Raw genomic sequence first — 19,404 nt, 5'->3', positions numbered from 1 at the left:
GCCAGGTCAGGCAGACAGGCCGCAGAAAAGGGCTGATAGGAGCCTCAAGAAGTTCAATAAGAAGCGCAGGGTCCTGCCCGTGGGGAGGAACAAGCCCAGCACCAACACCTGCTGGGGGCAGCCGGCTGGAAGCAGCCTGGCAGAGAAGGGCCTGGGGTCCCGGTGGGCACCGAGCTGAACAGGAGCCAGCAAAGGGCCCTCGCCACAATGAGGGCTGCTGCTCTGTTGGGCTGCACTGGGCAAAGTGTTGCCAGCAGGTCAAGGGAGGACAGGTATTGAGGAGTGAGGGGAAAAGTGGGGAATGGCGAAGGCTGGGGGCCGGGGAGGAGGTGGGTTAGGAGTGTGGGGGGGGGGCGTTGGCCAGGGCGACCCTCCCAGAATCCCGTCTGTGCTCTGGGCACTGCCCAGTGCTGAGGGAAAGCCCCGGGTCAGGCAGAAGAGAGCTCAGCCCCGGAGGAGGAGCCACGGCAGCACCCACAGCAGAGCCCCCTTCCAGCTCCAGCCATGCTGGCTGTCCTCCCCTCGGCCAGGACAAGATGGCCACCAAGGCACCCCATAAAATGCCTGCCAGGGTGTCTCCTCTACCCCACAAAAAGGCAACCCGTTGGTGTGGCCAGGAGTTTTAATCGAGAAACCCTTGACACAAGTTGTCCTGACTTGCTTCCTCTCCTTTCCGAGCGGGTGCCGAGCTCCCTGGTGTCTCCTGCGGGCCCTGCTTGCTCCCAGTGCTCCTCCGCACTCTGTCCTCCATCTTGCCCCAGGACTGCTGGAGGCAGTGCACCGTGCTGCCCTTCCTCAGGCCCTTGTCCTCACGGTGGCCCTCTTCCTCTACAGCATGCCGGGCTAGATGGTCAAGAAGCTCCTGGGGTCATGAAGCATGGGGGCAGCCAGCCCCCAGCCCAGCACCACCACCTGCCCCAACCCCGTGCCCTTCTCCTGCCCGAGGCCTCACAGCAGCCTTGGGGGACATCTCACTGCTGCTGGTCCTGCTCTACTGCATTTGTCTATGGATGCCATTCTTGGCTCCACTCAGATAAATGAGTGTGGAGGAAGGCTGGGCATCTTTCCCCTGGGCTAGTAGCAGTGACCAGCTGGCTGCTGCGGGGCACTCAGGCTGGGGGTGTCGGACTCTTTTGCCCACTGAGGCAGGAACTGGCACCCTTGGGGGAGCTCAGCACCCTGCTACAGCAGGAGGGGGAGCAAGAGCTGGGGCTGCATTGCTGGAGCTATGGGAGCGCTCCCCAAATGATCCTTGAAGGGACACTGAGAAACGGAGCCCTGGGGAGCAGCCTGGAAGCAGCCTGGCAGAGAAGGGCCTGGGGTCCTGGTGGGCACCGAGCTGAACAGGAGTCAGCAAAGGGCCCTCGCCACAAAGAGGGCTGCTGCTCTGTTGGGCTGCACTGGGCAAAGTGCAGGTCAAGGGAGGGGATCCTTCCTCAGCACCGGTGAGGCCACGTCTGCAGTACTGGGACCGGGTCTGGACTCCCCAGGTAGATATCTGCTAACACAGAGACAGAAGAAAATGCCTTCCAGCCTGGGAACTGCCCACCTGAAAACCTGGTCTGGGAACAAGAAACTGCCTTGGAAAGGCACAGCGTGCACCCAGGAACTTTGAGCAGCCTGAGATACTGAAAAGAAGGGCAGCAACAAGGAACTGAAACAGCAACGCTTCATCTGGAAAAGACAAAAACATCGAAGAAAGCAGGAATCGGTGACTGCTGTTGGCTGTTTCAGCTGGAAGAACCGGAGAGCGATGTGGGGAAAGCAGAAGCTGCCGGAGCGGGCAGGACGCAGCCCCACCGCCCGGCCGTGCGGGCAGAGCACCCAACAGAGCAGCGCCCAACGGTGCTGAGGTGCAGGGACCCGCGCCCTCTCGTGTCTCTGTGGCACAGAGGACTTGTTTTGCGCCCCAAAAAGCCTCTCCCCGAGCCCTTCCCGTGCTGCACGAACTTTGCCTTTTCCCGCGGGGTTCCCTACAGAAACCCGGCCTGGGTGGGGAAGCCCGGCTGACCCCGAGCCCCGGGAAGCCGATCGATATCGGCGCGGGGCTTTGTCCTTGTCGTGCTGGGCTCCACTGGGTCTGAACTGGTCCATGGCTGAGGTCGGCTTGGTCGCGCTCTGTACCGGTGACATTTTGAATGTATGTGCACATGTGTACAGATAAGTAAGCTATCGTCAGTATATTTGCTACTATACTAGTGGTAAGTTCCTGTAATGTTATATATTATGTTATAAAATATATTATAAATAACACAATATATTGTGTATTGTATATCATATATTGTATATTTTATATTGTATATTGTATACTATATATCATATATATGATATATATATGATATGATATATATGATATATATTGTATACTATATATCATATATATGATATATATATCACATTCATATATCATACATCATATATCATACATCATATGCATTATATATTATATATTATATATGTTATATGTTATATATCATATGTTACATATCATATATATCATATATTAACAGTGGTACGTTCCTGTATATTAATATATATACTTTATATATATACACACTTGCTACTATACTGTTGATTGCTGCTACTATTGACAATATAGATCTATCTATATATAATTGCTTTCTTGGCAATAATTCATAATGGCTCGATACACATTTGCTTTATTAATTATACGTACACTTGCTAGTGGTGGTTGGCAGTAATCTGTAATCAGGTAGGGAAATTTAGGGAATAAAGCCTCGGTGTCTGTGTATCACGGACCCCTGTGAATCCGCAGCCGTGATCTCCATGCACCTGCAGGCCAGAAGGAGAGGGAGCGGGTCAGGACAACTCGCATCAAAGTTTCTCAAATAAAACCCCCATCATGAGCTCATTTCTCAAATAAAACCACACTCGTGAGCTGCCATGGCGATTTTTATGGCCAGCTCAGAGCCCAGCCCCACGGGGACCTGAGTGCCCTCCTGAACCTCGCTGTGCACAGGCGTTGCCCCACGTGTCCCCAGATGTGGGACAACCACACAGCAGAAATACGTCCTCCGTCAGGGAGTGCAGCACCCACCGGACCACCTCAGTCCCAAACCAGGACCTCAGCTGACGTGTGACCCCACTCAGCCCGTGCCTGCGGAGCCTGTCCTCCCGTGCCCAGCCCAGCCCTCCTGCCTTGGGACCACCGTGATGGGCTCACCCAGCCCCGCAGAGCTGAGATCCTGCAGGGGCTTGGAGCAACCCCAGAGCCCTTCCCCGACACACGCTTTTCTCCTGGCTCCTATCCCACCCAACCCCTCGGCAGGAGAGAGGACCCGCAGCCGGGAGAGCTGCCTGTAGCCAACTCCGGCAGGGAGCTTCGATTCCCTGGGAAGGCAGCGCCACTCCCGCCTTCAAGAAGGGCAAGAAATGGAATCAGAGCCCTGTCGGGCCCCCAGCTCCTCGGTGCGGGGTCTGGGGGACGTCCTGGTGGCCCTGGCGGCAGCCCCCCCACTCCCGGCCTCCTCCTTTCTCCATGGTAACAGCGGACTCAAAATCCATGGCAACCCCATGGCAACAGCACGGGGATGCCACCGGTTCCGCAGCCAAAGGCGAGCGGATGCCCGGGGCCACCACGGAGCTCCGTTCCTCCAGGTTTCATGGCCACCACCCTCCCCACCCCTGCTGTCGTGAGCACCGGTGGCTCCGGGTGGAGAAGGGGTTGTCCCGCAGTCACGAGGTGGCCGGACGCAGTCACCTCGGCCTCCTCCGTCGCTTGTCTGGGGGGGCAGGCCCCCCGCCCGGCACTGCTCTGCCTCCCCAGGGCTGCGTCGGCTGCAGGCGGGGCGTCGTGTCCTACCTGGCCCCCAGGGACCCCCTTTCTGAGGGCGGTTATTTTTCCCCTGGGGTGGGAGCCGGGAGTAACCAAAAGGCACCCCCCAAAGTGGGTTGGGGGCTGCTCCGAGGCCCAGCAGGATCTCAGCTCTGCAGGGCTGGCTGGACCCAAGGCCACATCTCGAGGCACCAGCAGTGAGAGCTGGGCTGGGCTGGGCTGGGCTGGGGAGGAGACCCGGGGTCTGTAGGCACAGGCTGGGTGGGGTTGATGAGCAGGAATATGTCGGCAGATAGATTGTGGAGGACCCTGCAGGCTTTGGGGACAGCCCAGCCCTCCCTCCCCGCTGCCTGCCTGGCCCCTTTGTGGGCGTAGTGGGGGGAAAATGCTGGTCAGATCTATCCCCATTTGATGCCTTTCCCTGCTAATTCCTTCATCCTTTTCTAAGTTTGAGGGCCTGACACTGCTGCTGCCAAGGGCTGAGGAGAGATGGGGTGCTGGTGGGGGGCACCCGCACTGGGGGAAATGGGGCCCCCACGCTGCTGACTGGAGCAGCTACGCTCCTATTGGGGTGCATCACTCACTAGCACAACATTTATCCCAGCTCCCAGTGACACCCCCTCCAAAAACACCCCGGTGTCACCAACCTTGTGACCCCGTTGTCACCCCGTGCCAGCCCTGCTGGGGTGTCCCTGTCACCGAGCGCTGCCAAGGAGCCGGCTTTCGGGGGCGACGCGGGGGTGTCAGCGCTGGGCCCGCCCCGCAGCAGCCTCCCGCCCTTGCTCCTGCTGCTCTCGGAGCACCGGGGACTGGGATTTTTCATCCCCGAAAAGCAAAAGCGAGGCTGGGTTTCAAAGTCAGTGATGCGGATGGCTGCTTTCCTGGGACTCGCTTCAGGTGGCGGCCTGGGGAAGCCCGGAGGGTATTTCTCCGGCTCAGGTTGGCCGTCCTGAAGATGGCAGCAATAACATGCAGCAGCCGTGCAGCGGCTCCGAGCGAGTGGGGACCGCTGCATCCCACCCTCCTGCTCGAAGGACACCCCCAGCCGCCTCTCCTGGCAGCATCTCCCCACTTCTGCCTGGCTCCGGCGCGACGCAACTTCTTCTGCTCCTCTCCGGTGTCCCCAGCACGGCAAAACATCTGCTGGAGGCCCCGGAGCCGCCGCCGGTGTCCTCCTCCGGCACCCAAACCCTCCGGCACCGTCCCTGCTCCCTGGCAAAAGTAAGTCGGTGCCTTTTGGCCTCGAGCAGCCCCGTGCTGGGATGCTCGAAGCCGTGCCGAAGCACCGCTCCCTAGTGATGGGAGAGGTGCTATTAATAAATCCTGTCAGATTTTATCGCTTCCCTCTGTGCCAATGAAGAGGGTGGTTTGGGGAAGGGGGGGGGGAGGCGGGGGGAAACCTGTTTCTCTCAAGCATTTCTTAGCTACGAGCTCGCCCTCGGTGCAGGAGCATGGGATGGCTCAGCAGGCTGTTAAACCAGCTCTCCTGTAAGTCTCGGGGCTGAAGCCGGTGTCGGAGGCGCATGGGGGGGTGGAGGGTGTTCATTTTTGGCAGGGATCAGCAGGACAAAAGCGTGGCCCTGCTCCCTGGGGGCCGTGCTGCCCGGGGCACGGCAGCAGCTTCGCAGTGTCCCTCCCAAACTTGCGAGGAGCCCAGGCACCTCCTCAGGAGGGCATGGGGAGGGAAAGGTGTGCGGGGGGCTGCTGCAGCTCTCCACGGAGCCGTGGCAGCGAGCAGAGGGGCTCCTGGAGCCGGTGGTCTCTGCTCCCCCCACCCCCCCAAGCTGCCCCCCCAGCAGGGGGCACCTATTGCCCACCGCGCTCCCCCCTGCCCTTTGCCGGAGATGGGGCGTGCGGAGGTAGCTGCGGGGCTTTGATGGCATTTAGGCATTGAAATAGCTTGGCTGGCAAGTGGAGAGTGGGCGCAGGCTGTCAGCGCTGCTCCGCGCGCGTGGGAGAGCCGCCGCGGGAGCTCTGGGCACCGCCGGGGGCTGGGCTGGGCTGGGCAGAGGGTGACGGTGGCCGCCCCGTGTTCATCCCCACCGCTCCTGTCCCCCGCGGTGCCCAGAAGCCGTCTGGCCCCTGTGGCTCCTTCCTCCATCCCTCGGGGTGCGAGGAGGTCCTGCTGCCCTCTGCGCCCGGCTGCGGGGATGCTCCGGCTGTGTTCGGCGCATGCAGCGAGGGGGCTGTGCTCGGGTTGTGCCCCGTACCGCGGGCATCGCGCCTCGGGGGTGAGCTTGGGGCAGCAGGGGAGGAGTGAGCTGAGCCGAGAAGGAAGGGATTGGAAAGAGATGGTGGGGAGAGAGCTGTCACCGAACGCCTCTTCCCGAGGCGGGGGACACCCACGCAGGAAGGGACCCCCCGGACCCCACCGTGCCCAGCCACGGGGCTGCGTGATGGGGTGCAGCCGCTGATGTGCAGCTCAGCAGGGACCTGCTGAGGTCAGGGGATCTCCGGGATGGGCAGAGGACCCCCGGGAGGCCACGGCTCCCCCGGACCCTGCTGGCAGTGGGGCTGGGTGGCCTCAGCAGCGATGGGGAGCGGGGGCTGCGCCACCCCGACGCAGCCCTCCTCCCCACGGCACGAACCAGCCGCAGAGCTAGATAACCCACAGGGAAGAGGAATCACGAAGGGAAACTGCCGTGGGGCAGGATGCTGGCCGGGGGGGGCCTTCCCAGGAAGAGCCCGTTAGCCCACGAAGCCTGCGGGGCTGCAGCAGATGCAGCTTGTGGCTCTGCCGTGCCCGCAGTCTGTAGCGCCGGCGGCAGAAGGGAAGACGCCTGCCCGGGCTTAGGGGAAGTGCCCTGCTGCGGCTTCGCCCCGCCGCTTCCCCCATCCTGCTCCGCTTCACGGCTGTGCCCGCACGGCACCCCACCGCCACGACCATGGCAGTCCCATAGCTGCTTGGTGGGGGGGGCTTGGGGTGACCCCTCCTCCTCCTCCAGCTCTTCCTCGGCTCCTCGGTGTCCAAACCCGGCCGAGGTTAATTTTCGGCGTTGCTCCGGGGCCTGGGGGCAGTTCTGCAGGCGGCAGGCCCCGCTGTCCGCCCGTGGAGGGGGTCCTCGGCGAGCGAATGTTCAGGGGGGCCTGGTGCACTCCCCAGGCGGGGAGGTGCCTTGGGGCGGTGGCGGTGCCGGACCCTACCCCGCACCCCCGGACGTTGGCACAGCGGCTCTTGCACCATCCTCCTTCCTGCCTCGACCCTTGCGCAGCGCCGGGGCGTCCCGCCGGGGCTCCATGGGGGCAGCCTGCCAGCCCTTCCCAGGTACGAGCGGGGGAGCGGGACCAGCCCCAAACACCGGCCTTCCGGGCTCCGTGCCCAAATTCCCGGATGGGACCTGCCCCGACCCGCTCCGCGGGGCCTGGAGGGGTGGCTGGGTGGGCAGGTGAGGGATCCCGCGGCCTTCCTCGCCTGCTGCCTCCTCTTCCTCCCCGGCGGCGTCGCCGCGGCTCCCGCCGGCCCCGGCGAGCCCTATCCGGAAGCGGGCGGCGGGGAGGAGTGGTTTCAGCACCGGTACCAGCCCGCGGGACACACACTCGCCCGGGCAGCCCTCCTGCCGGCGAGGCTGCCGAGCTGCCCGCGGGGCCGGCCCGGGCGAAGGCGTCCCCCTCCGTGCCCTTCTGCCAAGGTGAGCGCCGCCGCTCGCTTTCGGGGCGCCGGGCGAAGAAGCGGGGGGGACGCGGGGAGCCGAGAGAAGGAAGCTGGAGCGGGGCCGTTGCTCGTCCGTGCCGGGGTTGCTGGGGAAAAGCTGGGCCGTGGCATGCGCCGGGCGGCGGGGCGGGAGGTGCCGCTCTGCTATCTGCTGCCAGCTCACTGTTTGCCCAAGGGCAGGGCGGCTTCTCCCAGCGAGCCTCGAGAGGAGCAAGGGGGGAAGCCCGGGGACGGGAGCGTTGCGGTGCGAGGGGCTGATGCAACACCCCCGTGCTCGCAAGGTGCCGGCGGGCCCGAGCCCCGCTCTGCTTTGGGTGCCTCTCGTTGCAGTTTCTTTTTCCCCGGTGGGCCGGGGATGTGTCACCCGAGCAGGACACGCTGCTCCTCCGAAGCCAGCCCCGTCCGGGTGATGCAGGGAGTGAATCTGCCCGCGTCCCCTGGGCGGGAAGGGTGTCCCCAGGGCCAGGTGCCCTGCGGCTGGGGTGGGGAAGGGCACAGCGGGCTCGGGGTTGGGCTGGGACTGCCCGGAGGAGGTGGCAGAGCGGCGGTGAAATGGAGCAGCTGGGGAAGGCCGGGCACTTCAGCCACTTGGACGAGGCTCTGGTGTTACGGCGGGGAGGCGGGGACGGCTCAGCACTGGTCATATAGCCACTGTGAGGGTCCTCCTGCCCCCATCTTGACCCCAGACCGCTCAGCGCAGGGGCATTTCTAGGGCAAAATGGCCACAGGGCCCTGCAATCTGCTGGAGGGGGCCAGCTGCAGTGCCCCTCCGCATCCTTTACGTGTCCCTCCTCACCCTCCTGCTGCTGGAGGAGAGCCCTGGGGAAGGGAGATGTGGGGGCTTGGAGAGGAGCAGGGACTGGCCCCGTTCTCACCCATAGCTCCTGCAGCCCACCTGCACGGCATGGCAGTGCACCTCCTGGCACAGCATCCAGCCCGGGCGCCTGCCTGCTGCTGCTCCTCTGTGCCATAGGTGCACAGGACGAGCTGCAGGGGTCAGGTTTTTGGAGAGCCACGAGTGCCGGGACAGGAGAGGAAGGCGCACGGAGCTGGGGATGTCCCACGGGGGGCGCATGGGGCAGCGGTGCCGTGCGGGGGCACCCACGCAGGCTTCACGGCACAGCTCTGAAGGCCAGGCAGGGATGCACGCACAGCCCGTGGTGTTGGTGTGTGCGTGTGGCAGACACAGGCTCAGCCTCGCTGGCGGTGCCTTGCACACGCTGGTGTGAAACCCAAGACACACACGTAGTGCGAGGGCGCGTGCGGGTCTGGCATGCAGGGGCACAAGTGCCGCTGTCCCCAGGCTCTGCGTTTCCATGCCTTCGTGCTCAGCTGCTGTTAATGTTCAGCGTTTAGGCTCTTTCAGGCGGTGGGGGCTGGGGAGGCAACATCTGAATCATTTTGCTTTTTCCCTGGCACAGTTATTACTCACGAGGAGTAGATGGAGACGTGAACCTTCCCTGCGAAGCCTTCTTGCATTCCTGAATGCAAGCGTGCATACGCAGGTCTCCTCCTCCGCTGAGGCAGCCTGGGGAGCAGGAAGGCTAAAACCTAGGATGCTTGGCACAAAAATCACAGGGAGACATTTCCCTGGGGAAATTTGGGGGCAAAATTTGTTTATTTTCCATAGGAAAAATCCTTCCCAGGGGTGACTGCCTCTCTGGCTTGGCCATCTCTCTGCCGCCCCATGGGGCGGGGGCATCACGGCAAGGCCTCCGAGCTCTGTTTGGGGAAGCAGCTTCAAAGGGGAACAGGAACACGTCGTGTTCGAAACGCAGCTCCTGTGAGCCGGGGAAACCCCACAGCATTCAGCCATGTTTTTCACTTTGGGGCAGCGCAAATGCTTCGTGTTATAGAACAGTCCCAAAGTGCTTCCAGCACAACTCTGCTTCCCGCAGGGAAAACCCTGTGGCCTCATCCAGAGGGAGACTTCTCGTGGGCTCCCCGTGCAGCCACTGGAAAAACACAGCCGCTGGCTGGGCATGATTCATGTCATCCCGGGACACGAGCTGTGGCCTAGAAGTGTCCGCTTCCCCTGGGTGAAAAAGTTGCTGGGCGATGCTGTGCCCCGTGGAGGTGGCTTCCAGGGCGGTTACCAGCATCGTGTGCCCCGTTAGGAGATGCAGGAGAGCTCTGCTTCCTCCCTGCCCTCATCCCTCCCCGCAGGGCTTCCCAGCGCTCGTCCTGCCTCGCTCCCCGTGCCGCCCACGCAGCACCAGCCCCGACGCCTTGCTCGCGCAGCTTCCATCGACTCCCGTTTCAGCACGAGAGCTGCCACGGCCAGGAGCTTCCAGGGTGAGCTGGCCCCCGCCTCGCTTCCTGGGCCTCTCTGTCTCAGAGCCGGGGCACGCTGCTGCTCACCTGCCGCACTGCACATCCGCCACGCTGCACACCCACCGCAACGCACAGCCACCACAATGCACAGCACCACAATGCACAGCCACCACAACGCACCCCCAGCCTGCTGCACCCCCAGCCTGCTGCACGCCTGCCCCGCTGTGCAACCGCGCCGTTGCACCCCCGTAGCACGCCCACCACCTTGCACACCTAGCACCCTGCACCCCTCTCCACGCTGCACCCTCCTCTCTCCCTGCTCGGCACCTCCCCGTCCAGCAGACGTCCGTTCCCTACGTGCAGGGGCCTGTTCCTTTTTTCGGGGCACGCAAGCAGGCTGTGACTGTCCCTGAGGCTTTCCCTGCCCCGGCTGAAGCCGGGCTGATGCTGTTGGTGCTGCTGAGTTACAGCTGGCAAGGGCTGGGGGCTGGATGAGGGGCTGGGGGGGCAGGTCAGGGCCCCCCCGCAGTGACCCACAGCACCCAGAGCCGAGGCAGCAGCAGGGCCCTAGCAGAGCAGGAGGAGGAGGAGGAGGAGGGGGGGGGGGATTTCCTGCAGCTCCCTCTGCCACTGCAGCCAGAGGCGAAATACCTGCGCCTGTCCCCACGGCCGGTTCCAGCCACAGGAGAGCGGCTGCGAGGGGAATTTCCACCTGGCAGGAGCTGGGGCCTTCTGCTGCCTGTTGTTATCTCCAGAGGCTGAAGCACCGAGGGATTTCAGACGGGAAATCCCCCCCCCCTGCTTCCCAGGCCCTTCCCCTCGCAGAGATAGCAAAGGGCGCGCAGCCACAGGAATGCAGCGCCGCTGCCCACGGGCGACGTGGGAGCATCGCTGCCCCCCCCGTTTGGCAAAGCGAGAGCACTTCTGCCCCCCGTTTTACACAGTGAGTGCATTGCTCCCTCCGTTTTACAGAGAGAGCATCGCTGCCCCAGCCGTGGTGCTCGGAGACGGGGGGGCAGAAAGAAGCTGCCCCCATCCCGCAGGAGCCGTGCCGCTGGGCACGGGGGGCATTCGGGGCGCAGGAGGCCGGGTGCTCGCGGTGCCTCCCGGAGCAACCGCCAGGGAGACATTTAATTGAGGGCGGACGAGGAAAACCTTGAGTTTAAAACCTAGGGGCCGTGCACTGCGGGTCTGCTGGAAGAGTTTAAAAATCTCCCGGTTCGGGGGAGTTGAAGGCGAATAAACGTCGCGTTGTCCCTGCGCTGGTGTCCGCAGAGCGATGGGGGGCAAACAGTGGGAGGCACCCCTGGGGGTCGTTCAGCTTATTTCACTTTTTAAATGGCCTTTAAAATTTTATCTATTTATTTACTTTTAACAAAAAGGTTGGAAACTTTGTAAAGGGTAAAAACTTGAGCTCTGGGGAGATCTTGTCCTGCGTAGGCCTGTGCAGCGGCGTGCCAGCGCGCACTGAAATGACTGATGACAGTAAAATAAAATGCTTAATTAAATTACAGAAATTAATTTCCCCCAATCTCAGCTGAATTCCCCCGAGGAACACAAACTTCCCCACGTTTTGCAGACCCAAGCCCTGCTGAAAAGCGTGCTGGGCCGGCACGGCACTGCCATGGGGCCGTTCTGGTGCCGAGCCGCGCTGCGGCCGCCTGGGACGGCGCAGATAAAGCGAGGGGCACGGCGGGACCCGCTCGTGGGCACTGCCCACGTTTGTTCAGAGCACCCCGTGCCGGGGCCTGGCAGTTCGGAAAGGGAAATGACTTTGGGAGGGGGCTCGGTGGTGGCTTCCGAGCTGGCGCTGGGTGCACGTTGCCCCAGGGAAGCCGCTGCGGGGCTGACCGAGGCCGGGGCTGCTCCAGGCTGCGGAGCCGCAGCTCGGGCATGAGCACGGGGGGACGGGATCGAACGCGCTGGGGGGGACCTGCAGCTTGGCACCCTCCGGGGTGATTTCTGCCCCTGACACAGCCTGCCCAGGGGGTCCTGGAGGAGCTGAGTTTCCCGAATAAAGCCGAGGTGGATCCAAGGAGGTTAGTTAGTGCGAGCACCCACAGCTCCAGCAGAGACGGGTGCTGGGCGCTTCTGGTACTGGTGGGAGAGGAAGGACGAGCGCCGCTCCGGTCCGTGGACCCTGCAAGTGTCGTGGCATGGTGATGCTGGCCACGTCCCACAGATGATTCCCCACACCAGCCCTGAGTATAGGGTGGGCTCCTGCCCCAGACCCTCTCCCCTACCCCCAAAAAAAAAGGAGGCAGGAGCAGCATCGCGCGGTACCCGCGGGTTGCCTGGAGACTGGGATGCCTAGCGACCGGCACCCGCCTGCCAAAACCGATGCTGCGAGCCCTCGGCTTCCTTCTCGCGCAGAAAGGTTACCGGGAAATACGCCCACCCTGTTCCCGGGAAGCTGTTCCCCTCCCCGAGGGGAGGCTTTGTGTGCTGCTCGGGGTTATTTTTAGCCTGGCGGCGCTGCGCCGGCTTCGGTGGATCGGTTCGGTCGGGAGGGTTGAGGCTGAGCCCTGCTGCTGCCCTGGTCCTGGTCTCAGCCCCGTGATCCTGCGTCGCCCCGAGGGGGGAGCACCTCCAGCACCCCCCTGCTGCCCTCGGGGGCTTGCAGACCCCCCCAGCCTGACTTTGGGAGCTCTGCCAGGCCGTCGGCGTGCTTTTCCCTTCTACCATTGCCACACCGACGTTCTTTGCTGGAGCTCCGTTGGGCTTGGGTTTGGTTGTGGAAATCCAAGAAAAAACCAACAGGCCGGGTGACAGTTGCATTATTAATTGTAAGAAAGAGGGGGGAGCCCCAGGACGACCCCCGTGATACAATGCAGGGCTAGGGCACATCCGCAGGGCCCTGGGAGCCTGGCCCTGCAGTGGGATGGGCTGGAAGCCAGGCCCCCCAGCCTGGAAACTTTGGGGAGGGAAACATCCTGCTATTGCTCCTGATCACCTGAGGTTTTAATGGAAAATTGCCGTTTCCAAGCAGTCTGCTGCTGGAGGCTTTCAGGGGCAGCACACCTGGGGGCCTCTGTGTGGCACGGCCGCGGGGCTGGCTTTGAGGACGGACCCTGCTGCCCACAAAGCCTGGGGGATGCTCGGGGGGGTGCTCTTGCCCTGAAGCCCCGGGGGGCTTGCTGCTAGCTGGAGGAGCACGGAAAAGCTGATGGCTTTGGCATGGCGAAGGGACCGTGCTTGGGCATTTCTGGCCTGGAAGCCATCCGTCAGTGCGGAGGCCAGCAGGGACTGTTGTTAACAAACCTTGCGGCTGAGCTCTGGATAGAAACCACCCCGAGGAGGAGGCTGGGGCCACCCTGAAGCACCCGGGGGGGGGGGGGGCTGTGAGGCTGCTCTGCCCGAGTGGAGGCAGCGGGAGCAGCCGGCAGGAGCTTGGCAGGGACATTTCGCCTCCGGGACCCCGTCCCTGCTGTGCACCCCGTTGCCCGAGCACTCGGGGGGGGTTGCTGCGCTCGCAGGGAGCCTGGTGGCGAGCTGTTCCTGCGCAGATGGCCCCGCCGCGTCCCCTCGCCAGCTCCATGCCGGGAACACGCAGATCTTTCCCCGTGCCTGAGTCACCCCCTCGGGGAGCTGCCGGCCGTGGGCGTCACGGCAGCTCGCCGCGCGTTATTCCTGATTCCCGGGAGCGTGCTGCCCCTACCGCCGTGCCCAGCTGCCTGGGTGCAGCCGGCAGCCACGGCACCGGGCTGGGAGGTGGGACGCGTGTCCCGGCACAGCCCTGCGCCCAGAAATATGCACACTGATGTTTTCCCCTTCTGAAAATGGGGGTGTGTTAGGGTGAGGGGGGGGATAATGCCCCTGCAGCACGAGAGGTGTCAGGTGGAAACGTGCTGGGACCCATCCTCGATGAGATCGGGGGGTGCTTTTTGACCGCTGGCAGCGTTTTCGGTTGTGGTGGGGAGCTGGGGGGGGCGTCATCAGGGGTTGGTTTGGTTCAGGGTCTGCAAGCAGAGAGGACAGCACCCCCTTTACCTGCTCCAACCCCCCCCCCCCCCGGGGGCAGCCTGTCCCCACAGCTGGAGCTTGTGTCATTTCCTCTTGCTTTGCGAAATGGGCTTCCTCCGGGCCATCACGTGGCGGCCCAGCTCCCCGCGCTGCCCAAAGGGGCTGAGCGGGGCCGGCTGGGGCAGCAGCACCATCCTGCGCACCCCAACCCCGCTGCAACGGGACACTCGTCCCCGTGCCCCCGTCACCCCCTGGCCCTGGTGTCTTTGTCTTGCCTTCCCTGCCCGGAGAGGCAGCAGTCCCCAAGGCAGCGCATGGTGCCGGATGGGCTGCGCTCCCGTGGGGTGCCCCGAGCTGCACTGGGTCCAACTGGTGCAAAACCAGCCTGGGACAAATCCCCCGTGGGTGGGAAAAGGGGATGGGGACCGGGGGGGGATGTGCAAGGGGCTGGGGCTGGCGCACAAGTCCTTCGCTGGAGGTCTCAGCAGCACCCCGAGGCCACACAGGGCGGTTTTGTGTTCCCGACCCTGCGCCTGCAGCGGGGAGGTGAAATCCTGCTCGCCGTGCCCGCGGGGGACGGGGCTGGCGTGATGGATGGGAGCGGGGCAGGGCGGGTTTGGGGCAGGTATGGGGAGCAGACACCTGAGATAAGGCAGGGACCCGCAGGGAGGTGGGCTGCGGAGCGCCCGGCCCCACTCCCTGCTGCCGGCTCTGTCTGTACGGGGGCGAGGCTGGGGTCCTTGGGGTGTCCAGGGTCCCTCACCCTTTGCCCTGGGGCTGGCGGAAGGAAAGGGGAAACTGAGGCAAACAGGCTTGGCGCAGGGCTCTGCTGGGGACCTTCGGCAAGCCGCCCGGGGGCCCCAAAAAGCCCCCTTTATAAGGTGTGACCCCGAGGTGTGGGCGCTGCGCTGCTGCTCCAGATGTCACCGCCACCAGAGCCCTGGGCTCCCGGCACCCTAACGCTCCCGCCATGAGTCACTAAATACCTGCACGGATGGGGCAGGGCCGGGGTGGGGCGGGCAGCGCTGCGGGGGCCCCCCCGCTTGTCCCCGGCCACTGGGATCTTGTCCCTGGCCATTGGGATCTTGGGATGGGATCTTGTCCCTGGCCACTGGGATCGCCACACCCCGGGGTGCTCCAGGGGCACCTGGGCACGGAGCGCAGCGCTGCAGCCCCCGGGGGGGGGGGGGCAAGGGGCTGGGGGCTGCAATTTTGGTTTTTTTTTTTGGGGGGTCCTGGAGCGGAGCAGGGAGCAGGCAGCATGGCTTGGGGCAGGATGCACTGGATGCTGCTGTGAGGAACGGAGCCCCCGGGCTTGGGAACCTCCTGGGGGGGCCGGGGTAAGTGGTGGGTCCCTGCTGCCCCTGCCCTTTGGGAGGAGGGGGGCTTGCAGCCCCTCAGCTGGGGGTGGGGGTTGGAAATGCGGCGGGTTTGGGGCGCTTTGGAGGAACTCTGGGGATGTGGGGTGCTGGGGGGGGGGGGTCTCCGCCAGGTGATGACCATAGGAGGGGGCTGCATGGAGCGGGGGCAAGGGGGCTCTGCAGGGGGGCACGGGGCAGGACAGGGAGCGTGGGGCCGGAGCCGACTGGCCCAGGGTGAATTAGGGGGGCACAGCGGGGGGGGGGTCCTTGTTGCGGGGTCCTGCGGGTGGGCGGGGAAGAGGATTTCCCCCCCCAGCACAGCACTGCAGGGGGCCGGGTGCTGCTGCCTGCCTCTGCTGCACACCCAAACCCCCGTCCCATGCTGTGTGGGGTGGTTGGGGGGGGGGGGGTTGTGGGGGGGGGGGGGTGGTTGAGCCGTGCCTCAGTTTCCCCGCCGGTGCCATGGGCTGCAGCAGCCGTGCACGGCACGTGTGCGAGCGTGCCCGCGCGTGGGCTGCGTGCCGGGCACTATGCAAATGCCTCCGCACAGCCTCGCCAGCCGCAGCAGGAAGAGGCAGCGCCGCCAGCACGGGCTCGGGGTGGGGACGCAGGGGACGGCCCCCCCACTTTCTGTAAGTGCCCCTCGCCTCCTGCTCCCCCCACCCACCCCCGGCTTCCCTGGGGGCAGCGTTGGGGGCGCAGACCCTCACCCCCTTGTGCTTGACCGGGGGGGTGGGCGGCGGGCTGAGCACGAGCAAACTCGTCACACCGAACTGGGGTGTCGGGGGGGGGGGCTCAGCCCGTCCCTGGTGCACGGGGAACGTGTGGTCGGCCCCAGGGTTTGGGTAGGGCTGGGGGAAGCGGTGCCCCAGCGGGAAACTTTTCTGCGTCCCCAAAGCGAGTGGCAGCGACGCGAGAAACTTCCTGGTGCGCCCTGTGCCGGGGCCCCGGGTGGCTGGGTGCAGCGGGGGCGTTTCGGGGTGCCCCCGAGGAGATGGGAAGGGTCTGTAGGGGGGGGGGGGGGGCACACGGGCTGCGGGTCGGGGGTCTGGTGGCATTGCTGGGGGCGGCAAGGACTTGGTTTCGGTTCGGGGTGGCTTCTGTCCCTGCACCGGGCTGGGCTGTGTCCCCGCTGTCCTCACGTGCCACCGCTGCGCCAGGGGCAGAGCCAGGCTCCCGTGGGCCCTGTCCCCGTGCCAGAGGGGAGGTGAGCGGGCAGGGGTGGAAATACGGGGTGCTGCCCCCCCTTCTGCAGCCTGAAAATGAGGGGCTGTGTATGGCCAGGTCTAAGTGGGGCACGGCCACTCCGGAGAAGGGGTCCCGGGGGCGCCCAGCCAGCAGGGATGTGCCCTGGGGTGCTGTGCCTGCTTCCCGGCTCTTTTTTTTTTTGGGCATCTCATGCAGGTATGTGTGGGGGTGTGAGAGCGTGGGGTGCTCTGTGGGGTGCTCCCCACGTCACCCACCAGGGTAGGGACGCGCAGGCGACACCCAGCCCCGGTCCTGTCCCGTGGGCTCAGCCCTGCTGAAAGCGCAAGGGGACGCGTCGTGGGAACGGGGCTGGGGAAAGAAAACCGAAAATGATGAGAAAGTGGGGAGAAAGAAGAACCGAGCAAAGCATTTCTGCTGCGTGCACCCTGAGAAACGCCAGCGTGCCTCCCAAAGCTCTTCCCAGCCGAGAGCTGAGCTCTCCGGCCCTGTCCCCACCCCGACACCCCCAGGAGGGTGCCCCTGACACCCTGGGGACACGGGGCTCGGCCGTAGGTGTCCGGCGCTCGCAGGAGAAGCTGTTGTGCAGTTCGGTGAGGAGTTTGTGAATTTGGGGAGGGGGGGACACCGAGGGGCAGCGGGGGGCTGGCTGGCCCTCCTGGCTGGGAGGAGAGGTGTCGCCGTGGGGGTGGGGGGGGGGGACCCAGCCTCTGCTGGGAGCTGAGGGGGGGGAGCAGCAAAACCCCAAGCAAACATTTCTGCCCTCAGTGCTGGGCCAGGCCGGGGGCTTGCTAATTCTGCTCGGCCCTATCGCTATTTCGATCTCGGTGAGCAGGAAGCAGGGGGCCAGCGCAGCGAGGCCAGGGGCGGCCGCAGCGCAGACGCTCTGCCCCGGTGCTGGTCAGGTACACCACGGCCACTGTGGGCGGGGGGCACCAGCTGTCCCCGCTCCCCACCCCCCCCCCCCAGCCCTCCTGGGGAGCAGGGGACCACAGGGTGCGTCGCTGCAGGGACGGGGGTTGTGGGAGGGCTCTGCAAAGGATGTGGGTTGCTGCGAGATCCTCCCCGCCTTGCTGTGAAGCAGAGAGAAAAAAAAATAAATTAAAAAAAAAGGGGGTGTGAAATGTGTGAGCGCACACGCACAAGCCCGTGCCCTTGGGCACGCAGCCCGTGATGGAGCTGGGGGTGCCCAGCTCAGCACCGCTGCCCTTCTCGTGCCTGGTCTCGTGCCCCAGTGTCCCACCAGCGTCTCGGCGACGCTCCAGCGCGGCCGCGGCGATGCGGAGCCTCCTCCTTCCCCATATCCCCGGGAGGAACCCGGGCCGTCCGTGCTGCTGCAGGGCACCTCGCGCCGCTGCCAGCCGAGCCCTCCGTGCAGCTCTGAGAGCACCGGGCGTATTTTTAGGCCGGCGACTCAGTGTGGGGCTGCTTTAAAAAAGCCGAAGCTGCAGGAGCCGGCAGCACACAGCCCTGCGCGGGGCTGCAGCGGGAGCGGGGCCGCCTCTGAGCTCCCTGCAAATTACAGCACAAATCGCAGAAACGAATGGGGAGGGGGAAAAAAAAAACAATGGGGAGGAAGAAAAGCCACCGGCCAGCTTCGAAAATGCTTCCTGCGAGCAGCGCCTTGCCGTGCGTTTTCCTTGCCTTCCCCTGCTCGCCTCTCCTCAGCCGGTGCAAGGTGCGCGTTGGGGTTGCTCCTGCCCTGTCCCCAGCGGTACCAGAGGGTGTCGCATCCCCCTGGGCACTTTGGGGTTTGCTCTAACACCGTCCCCAGCTGTACCAGAGGGTGTCACATCCCCCTGGGCACTTTGGGGTTGTCCCCGCACTGTTCCCAGCTGTACAACCCCACGGGCATGCTGCAGAGATCGGAGACCCCTCGAGTCCCACCCTCCCCGTCCCCTGGCACCTTTCAGATCCCCGTGCCACCTGCCTGGATCCGCAGGGCAGACCCCCCCCGGGTGTCCCAACATCCTCCCCAGCCCCCCTGTGCCTCCAGCCCTCCCTCGCCCCCTGCCCAGGGCAGGGACCCCCGAGCTGGGGCCATTCCCCCGCGGCAGCCCGGGGGTGACGCAGGCGGGTTCGACCCGCGAGCAGCCGGGCTCCTGTTTGCAAACAGCCTCCTGCCTGTTAATCAGTAACTCGAGGGCCAAGCTCAGCAAGGGCTTGGACCCGGAAGGGGCCTGACGGGTGAATTTCCACGTTTATTGTTGCACGCCCAAAGATCAGCGTGGGGCAGCTGCTCGCAGCCTGCATTGGCCCCACGCACGGAGCGAGCGGCCCCGGGGCACGCAGGACAAGGCTTTCCCGTCCCTCCTGCCAGCCCTGCCCAGCTCACAGCCCAAACACCCCACAAAACAAAACAAAAAAAAAAAAAACAAGATTTGGGATCTGCTTGGGATCATCCAAGATCCCATGCCCTGTTAGATCGACACAGGCTGAATATTAAATATTTTTTTTTCCAGTTTTTCTCGGTAAAACGAAAAAACTCAAACCACTTCCCCTCCAGCCTGAGGGACGTTTTCGAGCAGGCTACCAGTTTTGATGACCTCTAAAAATAAAAGAGCGAATCAATATAAAGAAGTATTTGCCCTTCCGCGTAGCGACGGGCCCGGGGTTGCTCTCTCCCCGTTCCGCTCTTGTCTCTGCGCGAAGCCCTCTGCTAAATTCGGCTCCGCTAGGAAGTCGCGCTGCGGGGCCCTGCGCTGCGCAGACTTCCGTGGCCCGCGGACGGAGGCACGGGGAGAAGCCTTCGCCCGCTTTTCTGGGGCCGTGGACAGAGGGAGGCAGGGGTGAGCGTGGGACCGGGCGTGTGGGATGGAGGGCGAGGGGTGGCCACTGCGCTGGGCGAGGGGAGGCTGCGCTGGGCGAGCTGGAGCCGGCGCTGATTGACGGAGCCCAAACCCCATGTGCACGGCGGTGTCCGCGAGGGTGAGGGACAGCAGCGACCTGCTGGGGACACAAGTGTTGCTCCAAAGGTGCTGGGGATGCAGGGGTGTTGCTCTGGAGGTGAAAGGACACGGGGGTTTTGTTCCAGGGGTGCTGGGGACACAGTGGGGGTGCTGCTCCGGAGGTGCTGGGGACCCAGGGGTGTTGCTCTGGAGGTGACAGGGACACGGGGACATTGCTCTGGAGGTGCTGGGGACAGAGGGACA

The 19,404-nt window shown here is 64.3% G+C and overlaps 1 protein-coding gene and 1 long non-coding RNA gene across 10 annotated transcripts in view; one reads left to right on the top strand and one right to left on the bottom strand.

The window, feature by feature from the left end:
• Window positions 1-472: 472 nt before the first annotated feature.
• On the bottom strand, window positions 473-4,908 carry LOC106049523 (uncharacterized). Its single transcript, XR_010830713.1, has 3 exons — window positions 3,185-4,908; window positions 2,678-2,793; window positions 473-2,118 (listed from the first exon to the last, which is right to left on the bottom strand). It is a non-coding gene; the product is annotated as an uncharacterized lncRNA (long non-coding RNA).
• An 85-nt stretch (window positions 4,909-4,993) lies between these two features.
• The window catches only part of PTK2B (protein tyrosine kinase 2 beta), a 30,885-nt gene continuing 16,474 nt past the window's right edge, over window positions 4,994-19,404 (top strand). For 2 of the 9 annotated variants that reach the window (XM_066995193.1, XM_066995187.1), the window contains exon 1: window positions 5,214-5,284. In XM_066995193.1, coding sequence (XP_066851294.1) covers window positions 5,248-5,284 — 37 coding nt within the window. In that variant the 5' untranslated portion in view covers window positions 5,214-5,247. Of the gene's footprint in view, window positions 5,018-5,212; window positions 5,285-6,681; window positions 7,062-7,292; window positions 7,426-15,559; window positions 15,679-16,089; window positions 16,846-19,404 lie in introns of those variants that run through there. The other 7 variants (XM_066995192.1, XM_066995186.1, XM_066995194.1 and 4 more) reach the window with 7 other exon arrangements.

This window comes from Anser cygnoides, chromosome 3, assembly GCF_040182565.1.
Source record: "Anser cygnoides isolate HZ-2024a breed goose chromosome 3, Taihu_goose_T2T_genome, whole genome shotgun sequence".
Classification (NCBI taxonomy): Eukaryota; Metazoa; Chordata; class Aves; order Anseriformes; family Anatidae; genus Anser; species Anser cygnoides.
This window is presented reverse-complemented; position numbering and strand designations above follow the sequence as displayed.